Here is a 22,162-nt window from a genome sequence, read left to right as displayed (position 1 = left end):
AAAATGTAAGAAATAGGCGGGGCTAATATATCAAATATGTGCTTAATAGGTTTAAGTGGGAAGCCAATATGCAACAGCAAAATACTCTCTTAAAAAAGTTACGCTACCTTATTCACATGTCTAGTACCTCATAATTTCTATACGTGATCCATTTCCTGCAGGTCAAAAGCGAAGATGTACATGGTAACGGCAGTATTGCTTGTGCTCATGACGTCACTCGCTGCTGTGCTGCTCATGGAAGGCAGAGTGATGGTATTACGCCTCCCATCTTTTAGATTCGTGTGTGCACGTCACCATTCAAGCGCATCTCGTGTTACCCAGTTGCTAGCGCAGAAAACTATTTTCTTGTGTCTTGCTGCGCAGGCGAAATGCTAGAGGCCCATGTACTCAGATTTAGGTGCATGTTAAAGAACACCAAACGACCAAAATTTCCGGAACCGTCCACTACGGCATCCCTCATCATATCATGATGCGTAAAACGCCAAAACTTATAATTATTGTAGCTTGCTGCGTACGATATAGCGTCACGTTGCCGTGACGGTGAATAACCGATATCGGCTAATGGGCGAGTCGTGAAAAACTTTATAGAATAACTTTTTATCGCGCCAAGCTTGAGGCGACGAAAAGAAGCAAAGCTGAAATCAGTAGACGCGTATGTGCACGCGCTTTGGCGCCGAGTATGATTGTCAGTCATCCAAGTCTGAACTCCATGGTCCATGCCGTATAGTATACGCATGTTTGTACACAATTCACCTTAGATAAGGGAGCAATAGGGAATGCTCGTACAGCATATAGAAACTATAAAACTTACCAGGCGGGAGTTTGCATAGGATCGGTGTAAACATATTTTCTCTACAATGTGCCCATTTGCACAGAGCGATAGTTCTTTAACAATCGTAAACCGAAGTAACACTAACTGGAACACAGCAAACAAAAAATATGGTTGATACATCCGTAAAAAATTACACCATCTCCAGCTAAAGGGGACCATGAGGCGATGCGAAGCCGGAGCACTTGCACGATCGCGTTCCGTTGGCGTTCGCTGGGCATGCTACCGACCACGGTGTTAGAAGTACAGGTGGAACGACGCAGCACCGGCGCCATGCGCTCGCTGCGTCGAACTTCGGTTCCTCCGCGCCGTCACGCCGCGAGATGGCAGGAGCAGTCAAGAGGCTCACAGCGGCGCGCGCCGGCCTCTCTTCCGACAAAGCCACGGTGACGAAGCAGTTGCCGCCACATTGCTTCCTCGTTTAATTCTTTTTGTTCGATGGCAGGTCATGCTATCCGAGTGAGAAAGCCGTGAAATGGGCAAAAAGTGTTTTGTGCCGCGGTGCAACTCTGTGTACAAGACCTGCACTGAAAAGTCGATTTTTCTGCACCCCGAGATGCGGAACGCCTCAATGTTTGGCGCCATGCGATTCCACGCAAGGACCGCGTGCTGCAGTCGACTGATTATGTGTGCGAGAAGCACTTCGAGCCGAGGTACATAACGAAGACGTGGGAAGCAGTGTACAAAGGGCGCGTTCTTGTGAGCACATCACGAGAGGCGGCTCGGGCTAATGACGCCGTGCCGACGAAGTATTGAGTTCGTTTTGAGCTCATCGTCTTGAGTTCATCCACGTCGTGAGTTGGCCCGTTTTTTTTTTAACACCTACGTGCGTGTGCAGTCTTTCTCTCTCCGTGTGAAAGCTATACGCTTGTTAACAATCAGAATATCTGGGGTTTTACGTGCTGAAACCACGTTATGATTATGAGGCACGCCGTAGCAGAGCTCCACAAATTTCGGCAATGTGGTGTTATTTAACATGCACTGACATCGTAGAGTACACAGGTCTCTAGCATGCCGCCTCCATCAAAATGCGACCGCCGCGGCTGGGATCGAACTAGGGAACTTCGGTCAGCAGCCGAGTACCGTAACCGGTGTACCATCGCGGTTGACTGGCTACGCTCGTAAAGACTCCGCACACCGCGATCGACGTGTTCCTTGAAGGACGAAGTAGTAATGCTGTCTTCGGGTGACTATGCGAGACATAAACAGTGAAATATATTCCTCAGTTGGCAACAGAGAAGAATCGGAAACATATATCCGCCATTCATAATGTCTCCCCTTCTCGCAGTGCCAAACCAGGATGCTTTTTCATATCCTTCGTCGGTGCCTCAAACTTAGCTGCTGGCATTCGCTAAAATTCAGTATTTTATGCACGACCAGCTAAAAAGTTGTATTCGTGAAACATTTTTTAATCCGCGATCAACGACCGCAAATTACTTCGAATGCTCGCGACAGCAAAGACAGTATGCCTTTTCTGTTGTAATACTACGGCTAATGCGGTATTTTTTCTAACTATATAAACTATACTTCTACAAATAGAACTAATTTTTGTCATATTTCAGCGTGACGTCACTGTCATATCTTTAATTGCCCGAATGAGGAAAGCATATGTTGAATTTGCCACCGCCAACCTTCGCGGTGGCAAATTCAACATATTCACCAGGTAGCGGCTGTATCGTCCAAATTTCGATTTATTCAAAGCTAGTATTTATTTATTTATTTATTTTTGCGCTCGTTATAGCGCGAACGCACCGTTTTTTATTCATTTCGAGGGGCGTTCGCGGCTCCGAAGCGACCACGCCTGATACCGCTCTTGAGCCACCAGTAGTGTAGCGCCATCTAGGGCCCTGTGAACAAGACGCCACAAACCGCGGACAGAAGTTCGCCGCTTCCGGAGGCGCCGTCGGTCCACCTATAATACTTCTAACACCGTGCTACCGACCTCGCGTCGTGGAACGCGAAGAGCAACACTACGCGCGTCGTGTCTTCCCACTAGCCTGGCCGTTAATTCTCACAGGGCGTGCGGGGAACGCGGTCGACAGGCACGCGAGAGAGAGGCAGCGTAGGAAAGGGGAGAGAGGGGGAGGGGACGCGCATGCGCTGGCCCTCATCGCGGCGCTGCGCAGGAGAGAACTTCGGCATGTCGAGCCCGCATTTCAGAGGAGCCAACCGAGGCAAGCGCTGGACTGAATGCGCGCAACGCTCTACCACTTGAAGAAGAGGAGACTAGAGGAGGAGAGTAGCATATGCGCCGTGAGAGCAGAAGCGAGAACGCAGGAGAAGCGCAAGCAGGTGCTGGTAGAGAAGTGGAGAGAGTAACGCGCAGCTGTTGGAGAGAGGGAAGGAGAGTTGCGCATGTGTAGTGTGAGTGCGGACTACTACGCCGCGTGCGGATTACCACGCCATGTGACATACCCCCCAGCTAGAGATACTTCGCATCTGAAAGGAATCGGTTATCTTACGAAAGTGAAACGTGGGTTCATAGAAGTAGACCTTGCCACAACTTTGATGGCAGAAGAACCAAGAGTGCAACGGGCGAAGCTTCTGCGCATACATTACCACGCCGGTTAATCATGCAGCAGATTTCTCTTTTCGTTTCTCACGCGCATCCAGTACGCCCCTTTTGATATAAAAGGCGGGCGTTTTCGTATGAGGCTCATGATCTTCAGATCGAAGGAAGGAGTAACTGCAAATATTATCGCAGCTGACTCGCCTGCAAAGCAAATTATGTCATCTCAAAATCGCCAGCTGATCAAGCCCTACGTGCAACGCACAACCTACACTTTTGCAATGTATGCACTATGGAATAGTGCATACATTGCAACTACGGAATATCTTGTACAGAGAAGGAATGCAGGAAGCAGTTGTATTTAATCAGGCAGATATATTTCGTAAAGTCCCGGGCGCCCGTGCAGGAACAGCGAATTTAGAAAACCTACATAGAGACAACAAGCCATTTGCTTAATTTCGCTGGGAGGGGGGGGGGGTGTCAATGCCCTTGCCCCCCGAGCTTTTTCAACTTTGCATGTCTACATATACCCGCATACATACAAACTCATGCGCAAACACACACGAACGGCGGTTGAACCCTCTTTCCCCCCAAAAATAAACTGGCGACGTACCAGCGTCATACGCGATGTTTCTGCTCTACACTCACTGAAAAGATCGAGTAAAAAATGGCGTCTTTTCGTCCCGCAACAATAACCGCCATTTATTTTGCCTTCCTTTCCTTGCATTATCGTCGCGCGCCCGGCACTTTCTGGTCACGAACGGCACTTTCTGGTCACGAACGGCATGTGCGCTATCAGCGTGACATAGCATTCTTGGTAGGAAAGTGGCCAGCGACGAGTTTTCAAGAAAGGAAACGCAAGCAAGTCAGATGACGATTATTGTTGTGGGACAAAAAGACGCCCTTTTTTACACGATCTTTTCTGTGAGTGTAGTCACACGATTCGCGCACGTGTGACGACCGACCTGCTGCGCTCTTTTGGGTACGGAAACGCGCCGTAACATGTGCGGAGATGTCTAATAATAGGGAGTTTTAGTATAGCGCAAAATAGTAAACGCAAGGATTTAGCGTTAGCATTAGCGTTGCATGCTCCAAACTGCGCATGTGCAGAACTTAAACGTAGCTCCAGCACTTAAGTACGTACCCCTATTTTCGGAATACAGCGTTCAAGGCTAACACACGCAAGGGTGCCCGTACGTAGGGCAAGATGGCGGCGCCTCTTGAAGTGAGAGCCGTCCACTGCGAATCTTTCGAGTCGTCGTCTGGCATTATTAAACTCATTCATTCACAAAAAATGCTCGTATTTGATTTAGATTTGTGTAATGATGCTTGGCCAGCCATACACTGCCATTAAGGTAGCTGGCCGTTTTCGAGATCACTGTCGACTAGCAGTGCAGAAGGCTTAACAAAGTTTGTTTACAAGGTTCGCTCATGTTTGCTGTATAGGCAGCCATTTTTTGTCAGAGGCGACCGCGGAGTGCAGTGGCGCAGTCGTGTTTGCGAGGGTTGGCGGAGCTTGCAGGTGTGATCAAGCGCGAGCGCGACGCAAATTTAACTCCAAGGAGCGTCTTGCACGATGTCAGCTACAGTTGAAGGCTACACCGTAACGCTGTGCCAAAAAGACCGCGAGCGGTGCGAAGAAAAGACGAGACTCTGCGTGCTGGATCCATTCACGCTTCATGCGAACGACTGTGTAAGCGATGTGGACTTTTGGCCGCGCACCGACATCTCCTATATTCACGAATTTCTCGTTTTGAGGACGACATTTATTACTGGGGAACAGCTGAAGTCGAGAAAGGCCCTCGAGGGCCACAACACTGTTACGAGTGGCTGGGTGCCGTGGGTGAAGAGAAAGTACATTACCCGTTACAGTTCCTAAATAGTAACGAGTACGTTACTAAGTTACCGAAAAAAGTAACGCGTTACCGGTAACGCCGTTACTTGTAACGCGTTACCGCCAACACTGCACTGCAGTCATGCGTAGCCGCACTTCGACGGGAGTGGTAACCATCTTGTAAATGTATGGGGCCCTCGAGGCACGAACGTAGAACCGCAGAAATGGCTCTGAATATTAATCACGCAAAATAGCATCGTGCGAGAAACCAGAAAAACATAAAAATGTTATTTCATGGATATTTGTAATCTTTGAAGAATTAAAAACTGTTGAGGTTCAATTTTGAGTCGTTTGTTTTGCTGAAGGTCACGAATAACAGGAAATTTCGGTTTCTCTTTTTGACAGATTTCCTTCGTGGCACATTTACAGAAAGTTTCTTTCGCGGTACAGAATTTTCATGTATTTTGTCTGTAAATTCACAACTATTTTTTTACAGTGAGCCACGCAGAGATGGCGACGCTGTCTTCATTAGCCTGTTTTCGAGATACGGCCAATACGGTCCACTAGATGGCGCCGTATTTGCTTGCATTAGCGTTAGCGGGAATGCCTTCCACTGTACTAAAAGACAACCACGTGACACTTTAGCGTTATCCTTGAGACGCACGCTAACGCTAACGTAAGCGTTTATCGCTATACTAAAGATCTCTAATAAGAGCCTCGCTTCTATGTGCCAAAGCCACGATGCGATTATGATGCACGCCGTAGTGGAGCGTTCCGAAATTTTCTACCGTGTTGTGTTCTTTACCGAGCCCTGACACCCCACAGTACGTGGGCCTCTGGCCTTTCTCCTCGATATATATGCAGAAGAGATTGGGTGGGTGCTAGTTGGAACATACTGGAGAAAAATTTTTTAGCGTTGGAAAGTTGAGGACAAGAAAAAACATGGACAACATAGACGAAGCGCATCTAACAACTGAATTTATTGAAACAAGAAGATCAAAAAAGGAAAGGCCGCCGCGGCCGGTATCGAACCCCCCCCATTTGGGAACGCAGCACCGTAACTGCTGTACCAATGCCGTAAACAGCGGCAGAAAGGTTAAGGGAGGTTCGAACCTACCAGCCTCTCCCCCACCTCCGACATTTTCTAGTTGGATTATTACTTACCCACGAATAATAATAATAATAATAATAATAATAATAATAATAATAATAATAATAATAATAATAATAATAATAATAATAATAATAATAATAATAATAATAATAATAATAACTGGCGTTTTACGTCCCAAAACCACGATATGATTATGAGGGACGCCGTAATGGATGGCTCCTAAAATTTTGACCATTTCCTGTTCTTAAAGGCATCCTGAAACGGTTTTTTGAAGTTTTGTCAGCGAGAACGATCACCGATAAGCGCAAACTCTGGCAATGTGGTTGCGTCTTCGGGGGTGAAGATACAGCCGCAGACACGTGGATCGGGGCGTTGAACACCCCGATTCCGCTCGCCAGATGCCTCACAAACATTGTACGATGTTGCAGATTTACAAGTCACCAATTGCTAGATATGTGGTACACAACATGGCTACTGCAATTCATTGCGTCCAAGAAAAGGCCACCTCGAGATGAACACTGTCGCTCAGGTCACGTAAACACAGAGCACATTGTAACATAGGCAGACGACGCTCGTTGCCCACAGGAGGTTCAGTGACCTGGACTGGACACATCCAATCAGATACAGCCGCCTGCGTGACGTCGCGCTTCCAGTACGACATGCACTGGAAATGGGCGGTTTGAAAACGCGTTTGGCTGAGCTGCTGTGATAGGTGTCGATTCGCAGCTTTAAAGCCTTGTAATAAATTACACAGTTTACGCACAGAGCTTAAATCCGTCTTTAAATTATCCTTAGGACTTCCTCTACCGGCGCAATGTGTTCGTACAAAATCGTCAAAACCGTTTCAAGGTCCCTTCAACGTGCACCCAAATCTACGCACACGGACCTCTAGCACTGCGCCTTCATCGAACTGATACCGACGTGGCCGGAATTCGATCCCGCGATTTTCGAATCGGCATTCGAGTACCATAACCACTAGACAACCGCGGCGGCTTCATGCAGACGAATACATATAGACATCACACACATGCACATTCATATGAAACGGTCGGACATCACGCCCTGCACCTCCTGGAAGAATACGTATAATTGATGCCCTCCTGCATGCACTATTGTTCGCATTGCATAGTGATTTACGATGGTGAAAATTATATTCTCGCTCACGCTTGCTTCACTCAGCAATATGTGATCTAGTATAATCTAGTTGTTAAAATTATCGCACATATTATTTCGTTACCTACCAGAGGAGCGAGTCAAGGAACACGCTGTCGCCACCACAGAGACCGAGGAAGAAATCTGGGCTCATACGTTACCTACTGCGAAGAAGGCACGTAACATTATTCTTCTTTGACAAATAACATTCTCCTATATACAGTACGATTGAAAAATTGTGCAGGCACCGCACTGACTAAAATTACGCATAAAATGTCTCTTGTGATGGTGATAGAATTCAGATTGCTGGGTGTCAAATAACGATTTGGCTCGTTAATGTGCGAACGCTTGCCCTGCAGAAGAAGTAGCACTCAACGGTACACTTGAGAGCGGCCACAGTGATGAGGAATGCCGCAGTTGCTGCCTTCACGAATATAAGTCCACTTGTCGAAACGTCGTCTCCATTTTCAAGGATGTTTGATCTCTTCCTTGCTTCCATCTTCCCTGAACTTCGTTCTTGTTCTGATGCCTACAAATGCGACTAGCGCTGAGCGACAGCACATTTGACAGGTTTAATCGGTGCAACCCGGTAACACTGTAAAAGAGAGGCAGCCACGCGGGTCAGTATTCAAGGCAGGCTTTCTGCAAAATTAGGCGCACTTGAATGATTTCTAAGCCCTTGAATATGTAACTTGTATTCAAGTGCATTAATGTGGTTACGCAGTTAACTTAATAAGTGCCGCCTTCATCGTGCTTGTAGAATATCATAGCTTTCTCTGATCATCTCTGTGTATGTTCAAGATAAACGTAATATATAACGTTACTAACTGCGCGCCAGAGTATTTTTTTTTATATTGTAAAGCTTTCTTTAAGTGCAACAGGGCGTTTTACAGGATCAAATCAACGCAAACCGCTTCGACCACCTTGCAGTCGGAAATCCTGAATAATTTTTGTAGAGGCGAAAAATTCAACGTTAAGAATAAAATTCCGCATCGTTCCTGTAATTAGCGCTTACCACTGCAGATCAAAACAGAAACGCTGCGTACCAATTGCTGATGTCTCCAATATTTACAAAGATTCCTTGCACAAACGGTCCCGCCAATTCATACGAGAGACTGCACTTACATTTTCGCATCAGTGAATTGAAGGAGCCTTCAATATGAGTAGCTGGCACTTGGGATATATTAAGGCATCGGCAACTTGCCTGCACAGCCGAATGCAAGGTGCTATGTGTGGAAGAATTCAACTCTGAGAAATTTTTTTAATCTAGGCAAAGTTTGAGAAACGCAATCCCTGCTTAGTCCTTCATTTCATTGCCAATGTATCACCATTTCTTACTGCTTTTAAAAAGCTCCATATTGCCCAGCAGCCGAGAGGTTGAGTTTTTATTCGATATTATGATTGCTCACCTTTTTTTCACCCCCAAAAAAAGCGCCCTAAGGCATTCTCACCATGCATGCAGGCAGCTGCGGGCCGAGCGATCACTTTTGGTGCCAAAAATAAGTCCACTCCACGCATCAAAGCTAAAAAGACGAGCCCACTGACGAAATCGCCAGCCTCCACGTCAGTGCAACAAACCGCATCATCCGAAGTGGCGGCGACAGGTGCGGGTCGAGCAGTCACTTTTGCTCCCGAAAAAAAGGTTACCTCGCGCATCAAAACAAGGAAGACCAGCCAACAGACGAAATCGCCAACCTCAATATCAGTGAGGCAAACGACATCCTCCGAAGAGATGGAGACAGAAGAAAGCACTGATCCGACGTCGTCGCGCACGCCCTCAACATCCCGCAAGCGACGAGCTAAGATGACGCACACTTCGCCGGAGCCTACTACGACGCGAACGTCCCATCCGAAAAGAACGACACCAGGAAAGGCTCAAGTTCCGTCCACTTTGGCACCCGCGACATGTGAGTAAATGACGAATCTATTATAATTTACGGCGCTTCGTCGAGTGAGAAACGTTGCCCAATTCTTTCCATCGAATGCGAGCTTTCAGAATAAATAATTGGTAGTTGGAGCAGGGGATGAAACAACGCGATTACAACAAGGGCAACAAAGGAACTAAGACCGCAGGACAAGCGTTCATTCATTGTCGTTGTTCTAATGGCGCTGTTTCATCCTCTGCTCTAATTAGGAACCTACTAGGTCTCGTCAAGTTGTTACTAAATAATTCCTAGATTATCTCCATGAATATGAGCATTCACCCGAAACAAACCGCGAATATTAAATCGCGCTTTCAATTGGGTGAATCAATCACAGGCATAAAATGAGCAACACTGATTACCAAGAGGATACTCCATCTTCTAGTCGTGTGCATAAAACTTCAGATCTGACTCGTGATATACTTGAAGATGCGTGTTGTATCGGCAGATTTGAACCTGCTACATTCAGCTGCAGATTTGAACCTGCTACGTTTGGCAGATTTGAACATGCTACGCTTGGGGGCTATTCTTGACTAAGAAACATATCTCATACGAAATTAGCCCCGGAGGGTGAGTAATTCAACGGTACACGAAATCGCGGTGATCTTGTTTCACTAAAAAATCACTTTCACTGGGCGAGATTGCTGCTGAGAGAAACTGGTGGTAGGCTCCTCTTTGATGAATAAAACTGTCCTTTATCAGCCTAAATAAATACACAATTCTTTTAAAAAACGTGTTGTCACACCTCTGAATTACTCCTAACGTTGGGCACTTTCGGGCTGCGCTTTCCCTGATGCATATCTGCCATATAAACGACAGCATATCAGTAGTGTTCAATTTGTGGAGAAATCGGTCTCCGCTCACCTCAAGCCTGCCCTCAATAAGGACTGGAAAAGCGTTTTCAAGGCACTGTGAACAGCGCGAAACTGAAGTTTGAATTTATGTGAGACTAACTCGAATAATCCTTAAAGAACATTAACTGCAGTGACGTCAATTTTGCGGTTAACAATGTCACTCGGTAAAGTTTATTGTCGAGTATTGTAATCAAGCTAGCTTGGCAATACCGAAAAGCTAATGGGTAAGGTATACGAAAAGTAAACGCAGATTGTTGTGACTGTACAGGTTTTAAGGCGCTCTCAATAATGACAGCACGCATGAGCATATTCAACCGGAGACTGCATGTACTAGCACGACTCACTTAATCGCAAATTCATTGCATATATCTTCAACAAATCAAATGCTAATTCCCACCGCTGACTCGGCGTCCATTTTAGTGCACAGAAATGAATGTAATAGCAGAATACGTTTCACTGTCAAAGGCGACAGGCAAGATATAAGCAATTCTGATATAAGAAATTATAACGTAAAAAAAGGAAGCAGTATCAAATGAATTAAAGCTGGGAAAAACGAAAATTTATGAGGTGAAAAACAGGCAGAATAATGTTATTAGCGAATGCTATGGCTTAGTGAAGGCAGCAAAAGGCTTCTGCTCTGAACTGCGCAGTTCACCGATAAGCGCTGCAACCATGAGTGAAATCAAAGTCCGGCAGGATGCTGAAGTTCCGTATGTAACTACTGATGAGGCAATAGAAGCGCATTGAAAGTGATGTCGCACAAGGAATCAGGCCCGGACAGGATGGTATAACAGTTCAGCTTGATGAATGATGGAGGACATTTTGAGTAGCAACTTTCTCTACTCTATGCACAATCTCTGAGAGCTCCAACTATACCAGAGAGCTGGTAAAATGCCGGCATTTAAATATTATGCAATAAGGCCCACTTTAAAGGACTGAACTGTTATAGGCTCACTAATAAGCTTACTTTCAGCACTGGACTAATAACCATGAAGCTAATTTTGAATATGGTGACAGAAATACTTCACTTCAGTCAAGCATTTCTCTCAGTGGAAGTGGTGTCCTACGGTGAATCACAGTGACTATGGATCACATTGTCATTAATAATTATTTAATTGATAAACGTTGAAAATGTAAGCAACCCCTTGTAGTTCCTCTATGCACTAAAATATCATTTGACTTAGTGGAGATATCAGCAGTCACAGGGAAGCACTTTATCGTAAACAAGTATTGGAAACATTTGCGGATACAGTAGGCAACATCTATACGAACACCTTTTCAGTACTGTCATGCTTCTCCACACAAGAAAAAACGAAAAATGGCGATCAAGAAACATGCCAGAAAAGGCGACAATCACTCCAATGATGTTCACTGCATGCTTAGATTTTTCAAACGACTAGCCTGGTAAGAACTATGAGTAAAGATTTACAGAGAATACGGCAGCAAGTTACAGTTTCCAGGTGACATTTTGACCGTTATGTGTTAACTCAGTTTAACAACCTATCGGCGTGCTAAGCGCTCCAACCAACTTTATTGCGAAGGCGACGCAGAGGTTTCTCAACACTAAAAAATAACGTTATTCCAAAAACAGCAACTATAGGCGACAGGCACTAAAGTATCGTAGCTTCCAATAGGGTAACACTTGAAATATCGCGCCTTGCGCACAATTAAGCATATCTTGTTTCTACGAATTGTTTTACTGCGGGTACCTTTGATCACGATTGACATACCTTGATATTCTACGCATGTGTTGTTCACTTCTTGCAGTGAAGCCTTCACCGCGAGCAAAACCTCCACTGATCGTCTGCGTAATGGGAGGCCAGCTTCGCAGCACTGTGCCTCCACCAGATGGCCTGTGCACCTTCGTAATTTTCGAACACGTTCGAGTTGCGAAGAAATCGGATGACTTCGTCGCGTCTTCCAACCGTAAGTTATGTCTTGAATTGGCGAGAATCGGTAAGGTTTGCCACATATCTTTAGCGTTCAGAAGGCGGTGTGAAAATATCATTTACAAACACACACACACACACACACACACACACACCACACACACACACACACCACAACCACACAACACAACACACCACCACACACACACACCACCCCATACTTTGGTTATAATACCCGACACATCCGGCGACTAGAGAATGGGATGGGGTAGGCAGGGAAAAAAAGAATAAATATCTAAAAACAGGGCTTGAATTGCAGGGTACCGTATTTACTAGAAAATAGGGCGAGGATATATATTGTGTTCGACGGAGATATAAAAATATTGTTCGAATATAGGTCGACCCATATCTTTAGAGAAACAGGAAAACTCTACCACGACATACATTTATTTCCAATAAGCAGGCACAAAACCCATTACTTGTCAATTTTCTGCGAGCGAAAGCGTCTGTATTTCTTCAACATTTGTATTTTCTCAGAGGTCTGTATTTGCTCAACATTTGGTGGCGACGGAATCACATACAGTGATCATGGTTCTGTGGGCGACGCCATTCTCATTTCTACGGTTTGATCAGTCGACGAAAGATCTTGACAGACTGTGCAGTCACGGTGACTGAGTCGTAACTGCAGTTGGCAGCATTCACAGTGGTCTCCAAGAACTTCTACTAGAGGTCTTAGTGTCATTATACATTTTTATCTTTGCAGTGTGCCTACTGCAAACGTACATATGTAAAGTACAAGTGTAGCTGGTGCTGTTTGAAGAACGGCAGGCGTGACAGTGGAAGTCCAATAGCTCAGTATTTTCGCTCGCTTTGCTCCCGAATATAGATCGAATTTCCTTGGTCACGAATACAGGTCGCTAGCTAATAATACGGGACATTTCTGAAACAAAGGTCGACCTATATTCGAATAAATACGTTACTCAACTGCTGCAAGGAATTCGGCTCTTTAGTGTTCATTGTAGAACTTTGTGCAAAGGGGCTGAGCTTGCCTTGTAGAGAGCATGTCCACTATCCGTAATAATGCAGGCTATACCTGTAGCCCAATATGCTACGCTACTCAAAAATGGGAAAACTAGGAAAATGGATTTCGCCTTTGAGTCGTCTTAGGCTGTCACGGATCTCCGGACAACAGTCGGCTAGAATGAACGGACGAGGCGAGAGCGTTACACAAACCTATTTTAATTACACACAAGAAAAACACATTGTTAACTCAAACCACTGCAAACATTAAAAAGGAACACACAAAGAATAAACTAGCGCTAAACACAGTTATCGCTCAAAGAACAATTGAGTGAGAGAGTCAAACAACTAAAATTACGAGGCGTTCATCGCTTACGCCACTCACGGCGTTCTGTCCCGTTGGAAGAGTCGAGGCGTTGCGGGGGGGCGCAAGCGTTGAAGTAGGCGTCCCAGTCGATGTCCCAGGCTTTAACCGTGGCCGAATGCGGACTGGCGTTGTAGACGAGGGTGGGCAGCACCGGGTTCAGTGACCTGGGCGTCGCAGGTCCTGGAGATGGCCAGCGTCTCCCGGGAGGAGAATCTGGCTCGGTCGGAGCCTACGGAGCGGTGCCGTAGGCCGGTGCGCTCGGTGCACAAGCCGATGGCGCGTCCTGGGCGTTGCTGGTAGCCCCAGGTCCGTGGACGTGTCCTCGAACAGGCAGTGGCTACGGTGCGATGCCGTGGCACGAGGAAGAGCCGGAGCGCCCGGAACACAGGCCGGCGACGCTCGTCCCCCGCTTTCCAAGCTCACGCGCTGCCGTTCGAACACTCCAGGCCCCCTCTGGCCACGTCACCTTCTTTTTTATACGTCCCGCTTCGTTTTCCTTTTCTTCTAGTCGTGCGGTTATACGTCACGATACCCTTGGCATCTTCCTCTTCCTTTCCCGCGTCTTTGCTGTCACCTCTTACATGTGACATAGGCATATGCATAAGGGACCGCGTGACATGTATGTCATGATGGCTTCGGGATGATATCTATCGGAGGGAAGAGATGTCCATGTTCGCCGCCATTCTTGCTTTGAATTTCGTCTGTCCTGCCCGCAAACTTTCATGAGAGGAACGTAGCGAAATACTTGCAAGCTTATTCCAATCACTCGCTACGCTGACACAGTAAACTTTTTGTAAAAATGCCAACTATTGACGACTTAAGAGGTGAGCACAGGCGTCATTATGTTCTGTAAAGCGCGAGTCAGAGAAAATGGCAGGAGTCATTTATGCTTCGGCATGTGCATACAGGCTAACCTAAATAACACTGGTCTAAAGACAACCCCACTTTTCGAGGTTCATACACGCCTAGTGCGTCCATACTGGGTATCTATAGAAAACTTACACGAGTGCTTCCACCTTCAGCCTTTCTACTGGTAGTCTTGAAAGCCGTGTTTGCATGTTGTCCTCAAAGTAGATTTGTTTTCTTTGTGTGTTGCCATTTGTTAGTGTTTTTAAAATACTTAACGTTCATCGGCTTACTCAAAGTTTTTTCCTTGCCCAAACATACGCTCTGAGGCTGTTCTACAGAAAAATACTGAGCAGTAATATGCATGCGTGTCCTAGCACAGTCTAAAGCCCTGCCATTACAACCTAGAAGGCCTTAATATATTGATTAATCTACTATTGGCGTTGTGCACCTTCCGTCGTTTTCGGACCAGTTTTTTTAATATATCTTCCATATCAATGTTGTCACGTTGTTGTGTCAGAGAACACCTAAGCAGCGAAGCCGTCATAAAAAGATTGATCTCTTTGTTGGCTGAACTTTTGAGCAGAGCAATAAGTAACATTCACGCTATATTTACAGCGGGGAGAACAGTGGCCAGTCGCTGAAAACAAAACCCGCGGGTGAAAAACTCGTCGCCCCTCCCTTGTGCTCAAGCTTATGCTGCGCATAAATCTGGATATTATACTGAGAATCTTGGATAACCTCTCACACTACAGAGATGCCAGCGAGAGAACGACAAGGTGTACCAAAAAACGTGTACGGTCTAATACGCAAACGCAGGCAAACTTCCTATTCGGCGATGTATAGGGTAGGGCGGAGCAAAATGACAACCTGCCCTGACGACCATAACCTATTACAGCAAACTCTTCGCAACATTGAATGCTGGTGCGCAGCATGGGACATGGAATTAAACGTTGATAAAACCGTGCTCATGAATATAACGCGAAAAACAAATCCTAGTGTGTTTACCTACAATATTCATGGCTCCCCCATTCAATCAGTAACGCAGTGTAAGTATTTAGGGATCACCCTTTCAAGTGATATGACGTGGCGAGCACACATTTCGTCAGTGTGCACATCAGCTTTTCGGAAACTGTGCTTTTTGAAAAGGAAGCTTGCAAAGGCAACTGTGAATGTTAAACTTCAAGCGTATAATGCTATTATCAGACCTAAGCTGATGTATGCGTCCGTTGTATGGGATCCGTACACGAAAAAAGATATACAAGCTTAGAAGCGCTGCAAAAGAAAGCCATCAGATTTACATTCAATAAATACAAAAGACTAGATTCACCAACGCAACTCATGAAAGCTCATAACATCCACACCTTGGCTGTCCGCAGAAAGATCAGTCGACTAAAATTCCTGCGCAATATTTTTAACGGAAAACTTGGTATGTCTGCACCTTCACATTTAAAGACCACTACAGCGAGAACTACGCGCAACACTCACAAATACACCCTACAACACATTTTTGCCAAAACGGAGGCATTCAAACAGAGTTTTTTTCCCCGCACAGTTTCGGATTGGAACAGTCTACCTAAGTTCGTTTGCGAGGCAGACAATTTTGACGAAGTCCGTGAGCAACATTTTTCGTAATGAATATTGAATCAGTGAAACTTATATTGCTGTTATGCTGCGTTATAAACTGTTACATTGCTGTTATATTGCTCTTATACTTGCTGTTAAACCATTATGCTGCGAGTGTTATAAATTGTTCGTGATTTTTTTTTCCTTTTCATTCCTTTTCTTATAAATCGTCCAAGCGACAGCGACATATTGCTTGTGCTGCCAGTGTTGTTATCAATTATTTTGTATTGTTCTTCTTTCTCTGTAATTCCACTCCTGCCTGGGCCATGTGGCCTGCAGTATTGTGAAATAATAAATTAATAAATAAATGCGACAAAAATTTGAAAATAGCGAATATTTTATCTTATTTCACTCGTTACCACAAAGCATTAATGCAGGAAGTTTCTTTTGGGCATAAGGTATGTGCTACATAAGTGTGGCGATGTTGCGACAACAAAGTTTTTTTAAAGAGAAATAAAAAATGCACCAGATGTCTCATTTCGCCCCAACCTACGAGGCAAAACGAGACGCTGCGTGAGGCAAAACGAGACAGTGTGAAAAAATTTTATCCTTTGAGTTCTTGCAGTAGAAGCACTTCAATTTCACTCCATGGGCACCCACGCAGTCTTTATGAGCCCAGTCTTTGCACTCCACGCGTTGAATCCAAACAAAACCCGACGTTGTGTTGCTCCGAAACTCCTGAAAAGCATTCAGTGCATTTTTCATATCGTTTCCCTCCCAGGAAACTCTAGATGATATTATCTTGTACGTCCGTACCATCCTAAACGAAAAATATTATATATAATGAGCGTAAATAAATGGTTCACTTAATAAGACACTCTCTAACGCAAATCAATGCCTTTTTGTCGCGTTTTGCCCCTCTCACATGCCCGAATTCAAAAACATTTGCCCTTTGGCCCACGGCACCAAATGAACTAAACTTTTGGTGGAATGTAGCTAGTAGTGTAAATAACAATATAAGCACTACGTTGCTGTAGTGACGCCGGAGTAGCTTCATGCACGGATCCGAAAATTTGGCCGAGCAGAATTTCTCCACTTTTTGGCGGGTCACGAACACACTGACATCAGCCGCACAATTTTTCCTGCGCGAATGCTGTGAGCAATCATGAACATTTACACAAAAACGTCGAAAACTCACAGCACCTATCACTGAAATAAAAAAACAAAGAAAAATTATATTTTTTATTACTGTAGAGGGCGGCAAAGTCAAAATGTCGCGTTTTGCCCCGTGTCTCATTTTGCCCCGCCTATCCTACTTCTTTGCAATTTTCATATCGCAGAGGAGGCCTTCGACAACTTTTTGAAGATGGCGGCAGGCAACAAAGTGGAACAGTTCCTGCTTTCCCTGACATCTGACTTGGAGTACGACGAGAGCCTCGAGGTAGGCGACCGTGCCGAAGCCATCATGCGGAGGTACCACGACCAGAACGTGCGGGGCTACGGGTTCGCGCACCACCGAGTGGTCAGCACGGGCATCGACAGCGGCAAGCTGTGGAAGCATCACAGCATGCTCTCCGTAAGCTGTCGACCATTTTGCCATGGTTATTTTGCTAGTGCAACTGCCAGTAAAACTGTCAAAGGTGCGACCAACCCACTCTGGTATCGTCCTTTGGAACGTGGACTTTCGCGCCTGCCTTTAAAGTGCGCCAGTATGCTCACGAGCGCACTCAAGCGAATAGCATTAATTGTTCCGTGCAAGTGGCGCTTTGTTCATTATGAGCATTAAACTTATTTTGCGCGTATTACGCACTGGTGTCAAGGAGGGAAACAAGCTGTCAGTCTATCATAATGCATTACTGCATGCACTGAACAAGCGCAATCTTACTTTGAAATGAATTCATTTATTTTTGTAAGCACCCTCTTTTACCAATTCTCCTTATTGGAACATTTCGTGTACACTTTGGCGCCTAACATGCATTTTTTAAATGTGTTCGGTAAAGCTGCGAACAAGCATTCATTGGCAATGCGTGACAGGGAGTTTCGTTACCCTGTATATTGTTGCATTTAGCTGTAGATCTGCCTTCACCCAAGTACATCCTCTTGCTCATGGATATAGTGAACTTGGTCGCTGAAGGCGAAATTGGTAACTCATGTATGTAATAATATAGAAACATGTAAGAACTACAAACTTCTCATCACGGGAAGCGTGATGTTCGAAATTAGTTGACCGAAGTGATATATGTTCTTCGGCTACATTTTGCACGAGGCTCTGTCTGGATTTATAAATCCCTTCTGGTGCGTTCAACAAAACGAGTTATGTCACGTTCTCCGTCAGGGTCTTTTTTTTAACTTTTGGCGCATTTTTAATGTAATTTGAACACGCAACACACTTTTACAACAGCCCGGAGGCAGCAAGCGGCCCACAAAAGCAAGGTCACGACACTTCAAGGAGAAAAACCCCACCGCCGACATGACAACGATACGTTCGTCGTCAACCTGTCCTCCATACAACTCTCCCCTACCGAGCATAGCGTGCTGGCCAAGGGACACAACTTCAACGTGAACACGGCGCATCCGTGACTACCAAAGATCATTGCGGCTACGGAGGAAGGCATAAGTCGACTTGACAACGGCATTCGAGAAAATGTCCGTCTCAAGGCCATCGGTGTACTATCAAAAATAAGAAAGCGCCGGGAGCACAACATGTCGAGGGAGGAGAATGATGCGATCCGTTCACTCCGGAATGATAAGAACATTGTCATCCTCCCAGCCGACAAGGGCAACGCAATGGTCATGCTCGATAGGGAGGCGTACAACGACAAAGTGCGTGATCTCCTTCACAGCCTGGCCTATGAAACGCTGGCGATAGACCCCACACCAAGAGTCCAAAGGGAACTGAACAAGCTCCTGGCGGATATCTTTAAGAGGCACCCGGAGGTAAGGACCACCTACCTCCAGCTTATCTGCCGGAACGGCTCTGCACCAGGATTTTACGGGCTTCCCAAGATCCACAAGCCCACTGTCCCGCTCCGTCCTATCGTGGATTTTACATCTTCTCCACTCCGTGCGCTGTCCAAGTATCTCCACCGGACTCTGGCGCCGCTCGTGGGAAAAACACCAACCCACATACGCAACGCCAGCCACTTCGTGGAGCGCATGAAAGATGTGACAGTGAGCAGTGATGAGTGCATCGTTTCGTTCGTCTCTGTTCACCAGTGTGCCCATAGCGCTAGCAGTGTCCTGCGCACGAGCAGCTTTGGAGGAAGATAAACTCTTGAGCGAAAGAAGCTGCCTAAGCATCGACGAACTGTGTCGTCTACTGGAGTATTGCCTCAAGGGGACATACTTCAGCGTCGACGGGATCTTCTACAGACAAGCCAGCGGGACCGCGATGGGGGCGGCGATCTCCGTAACAGCTGCGAACCTCGCAATGGAGCACATTGTAGAAACCGCACTAGGCTCCTTTATTGACAAGCCGAAAGTGTTTGTGAGGTACGTGGATGACTGCTTCTGCGTCATAAAGAAGTCAGCCGTAGACAGCTTCCTCCAACATCTGAATTCCGTCGACCAGGCGATACAGTTCACGGTGGAGCGAGAGCGAGACGGGACGCTTCCGTTTCTCGATGTGGCAGTCGGGCGGCAGGGCGAGCGCATGACCTTCTCGGTATACAGAAAGCCAACGCACACCGGCAGGTATTTGCATTTCACGTCCTGTCATCCGACTGCCCACAAAGCTTCGGTAGTTTCGGCGCTCCTTTCACGTGCGAGAACAATCTGCACGTCGGAAGCGGAGAGAAAAAGAGAAGAGGAGAGGGTCGTCGCCGAGCTGCTAAAGAACGGATACAGCAAAGCTTTCATTCGCCGAGTGTCGCGCCGTGTGCCGAAAGGCACGCTACGCGACCCCCCTCCCCCCTCCCCGGCCACCCCACCGGCCATAACGGAATCCAAGAAGCAAGTCCAGCGCATTGTCATACCATATGTGCCGGGCATCAGTGAAGAGCTCGCCAGGATTCTTAGAAAAGAGGGGGTCACGCCAGCGTCGACGCTCACCCGCCTGCTACCGCAGCCGAAGTATCGACCCCCGAGGGAACAACATCAGGGCGTAGTTTACAGGGTGCCGTGTTCGCAATGGCCAGCTAGCTACATAGGCGAGAGCAAGTGCTTCCGAGAAAGAATGCGCCAACATAAGAACGACGTCAGGAAGATGGAAATGCAACGCAGTGCTCTTGCAGAGCACTGTGAAAAGCACGACCATAAGATCGACTTCGACGGCGCTTCTGTTCTGGAAACAGAAAGGAATCTGGGAAGGAGGCTCTTGCACGAGTCGTGGCACATACAAAACACGCCGGCAAATGTGAACCGGTCCCTGGGAACAATGCCCTCGGTTTACGTTCACGGCCTTCGAAACGTGAGGGAAAGGGAAATCCGGAGCCGCGGTGGAACAAGTCGGGGAGAAGCTTCCATGACCAAACTAGTCAACCCCTGAGGAAGGGACCGAATCGGTCCCGAAACGTCGGGCTTAGAGCACTGCACGGGCCCGGCCCGACCCGCGGGCCGGGCCGGGCCGGGTAAGGGTTTCTTGGATCGGGCTCGAGCCCTTGGTCTTCGGGCTCGGGTCGGGCTCGGGCCCGAGCCAGGCCCGTATTAGGCCCGGGTCTCATACGTATAGGTATAATTGCGTGTGTGGCTTTGTTTTTGTTTTGTGGGGTTTAACTTCCCGAAGCGACCCAGGCTACATGAGACGCCGTCGTTGAGGGCTCCGGGTAATTTAAACCACCTGGAGTGCATTGGCGTGCATAGAAATTGCACAGTACAAGACGTCTACAATTTTGCTCCATCGGTATGCTACATGGGATTTCAAGAAACGCCTAATTAAATTTTCGCCATTATAGTGAGTGAAAGACGTTCTTGGGTACCGTGTAAGGAAAACAACGGTAAACTGCCTAGATTACTGTGTATAAGATGTGCGCGTTTGTATCTAGGGAAACATTTCGAGTATGCAGCTACGCTCGCATGCCCGTAGACTGGCCGACGCGACTTGTGAGTCATTAATATCTCAGGAGCTGTTTTTCGTGCATTTTAAGTGCAAGATGCGGAGCGACTCTTATCCCAGGGCAAACGCCGTTGTTGATTCTCCCATTACTAGTGGTGATGCGCCAGACCATAGAGACACTCGTTTCCCCGAGTGGCGGTGACGGTGGCGGTGACTCGGGAAGAAGGGCGGGACAAAGAACCTTGTTGTTTTGAACACGAAAACGTAGTGTAGGTTGAGTGCAGTTGCCTGCCGAGGAGTCAACACGACAGCTTTTTTTATGTAACGCTGCCCAGCCTGACGTATTCCTCCCAGAAGCAGATAGAGCACATTTTTTTCCCCATTGCATTGTGCAATAGATGAGGTTTGCAGGAGACTTGCTACTTTTACTCAACAGCCCTAGCTCGTATGCAGTTGATGTAGACTCAATTTAAAAATGTCTGCCATGCTTCTTTCTCCACTTTATGCAGGTATTATATTTTGTAGTTGTTCTTTAAAATGCAAAAATGAGATTGCGTGGTTAGCACTGAGTGCGTACATGAAAGAGCCAGCTATGACTCTAATTATATTTTATATTGCCCTGCAATCATTTTGCAAGAGTGTTACGCGCGTAATTCACCGAAAGTATACACAGTACCGGTGAAAGTTGTGACACTGAAAGAAGTTCCTAAAACAATCTAGAAAATATCTTGTGTGCGGCAGGTATCTTCACAATAACCGAAGGCTGGACAGTGCCTCCTTTATGCTCAAGGCATAACTAGCTGAAACGGGCCGGGCCGGGCCGGGCCCAAACCTTCCGGGCCCGGGCCGGGTACGGGCCACATTTAGGAACACCGGGCCGGGCTCGGGAAAGCCGGAGCATGGCGTTTTCGGGCCGGGCCGGGCCCGGGCCGGGAAATTCGGCCCGTGCAGTGCTCTAGTCGGGCTCTCTTAAACTTGGCTGGAGCCATATCAACCTCCTAAATATTCCACCTAGCCAGACAGATTTCTGTCGAAATGTTTACATTTAAGTCGTCAAGAAGCCTGGCATGCTTCACAAAATATGTTCTGCGGGTCTATGTGCACATCACACACTTGACATTCAGTGATATCCCCCTTACCGATTTGCTGTTCATGTTAATGTCCTGCATGAATGGGAAGTTTTCATGTTAAATTGCGAGATAATTGGAGCGATTGTGAAGTAAACTACACTCGCATTTCTTTCCTATGTGCAATCAAAAATACAATT

The 22,162-nt window shown here is 46.6% G+C and overlaps 1 protein-coding gene across 1 annotated transcript in view; it reads left to right on the top strand.

Annotated features, from left to right (window-relative positions):
- Nucleotides 1-9,003: 9,003 nt before the first annotated feature.
- LOC119397322 (uncharacterized) overlaps nucleotides 9,004-22,162 on the top strand; it is a 41,702-nt gene continuing 28,543 nt past the window's right edge. Inside the window, exons 1-3 of the mRNA XM_037664754.2 lie at nucleotides 9,004-9,345; nucleotides 11,982-12,140; nucleotides 17,243-17,478. Of these exons, the coding sequence (XP_037520682.2) occupies nucleotides 9,171-9,345; nucleotides 11,982-12,140; nucleotides 17,243-17,478 (570 nt within the window). The 5' untranslated portion in view covers nucleotides 9,004-9,170. The remainder of the gene's footprint in view (nucleotides 9,346-11,981; nucleotides 12,141-17,242; nucleotides 17,479-22,162) is intronic.

The sequence above is a fragment of the Rhipicephalus sanguineus genome, chromosome 6, assembly GCF_013339695.2.
Source record: "Rhipicephalus sanguineus isolate Rsan-2018 chromosome 6, BIME_Rsan_1.4, whole genome shotgun sequence".
Lineage (NCBI taxonomy): Eukaryota > Metazoa > Arthropoda > Arachnida > Ixodida > Ixodidae > Rhipicephalus > Rhipicephalus sanguineus.
This window is presented reverse-complemented; position numbering and strand designations above follow the sequence as displayed.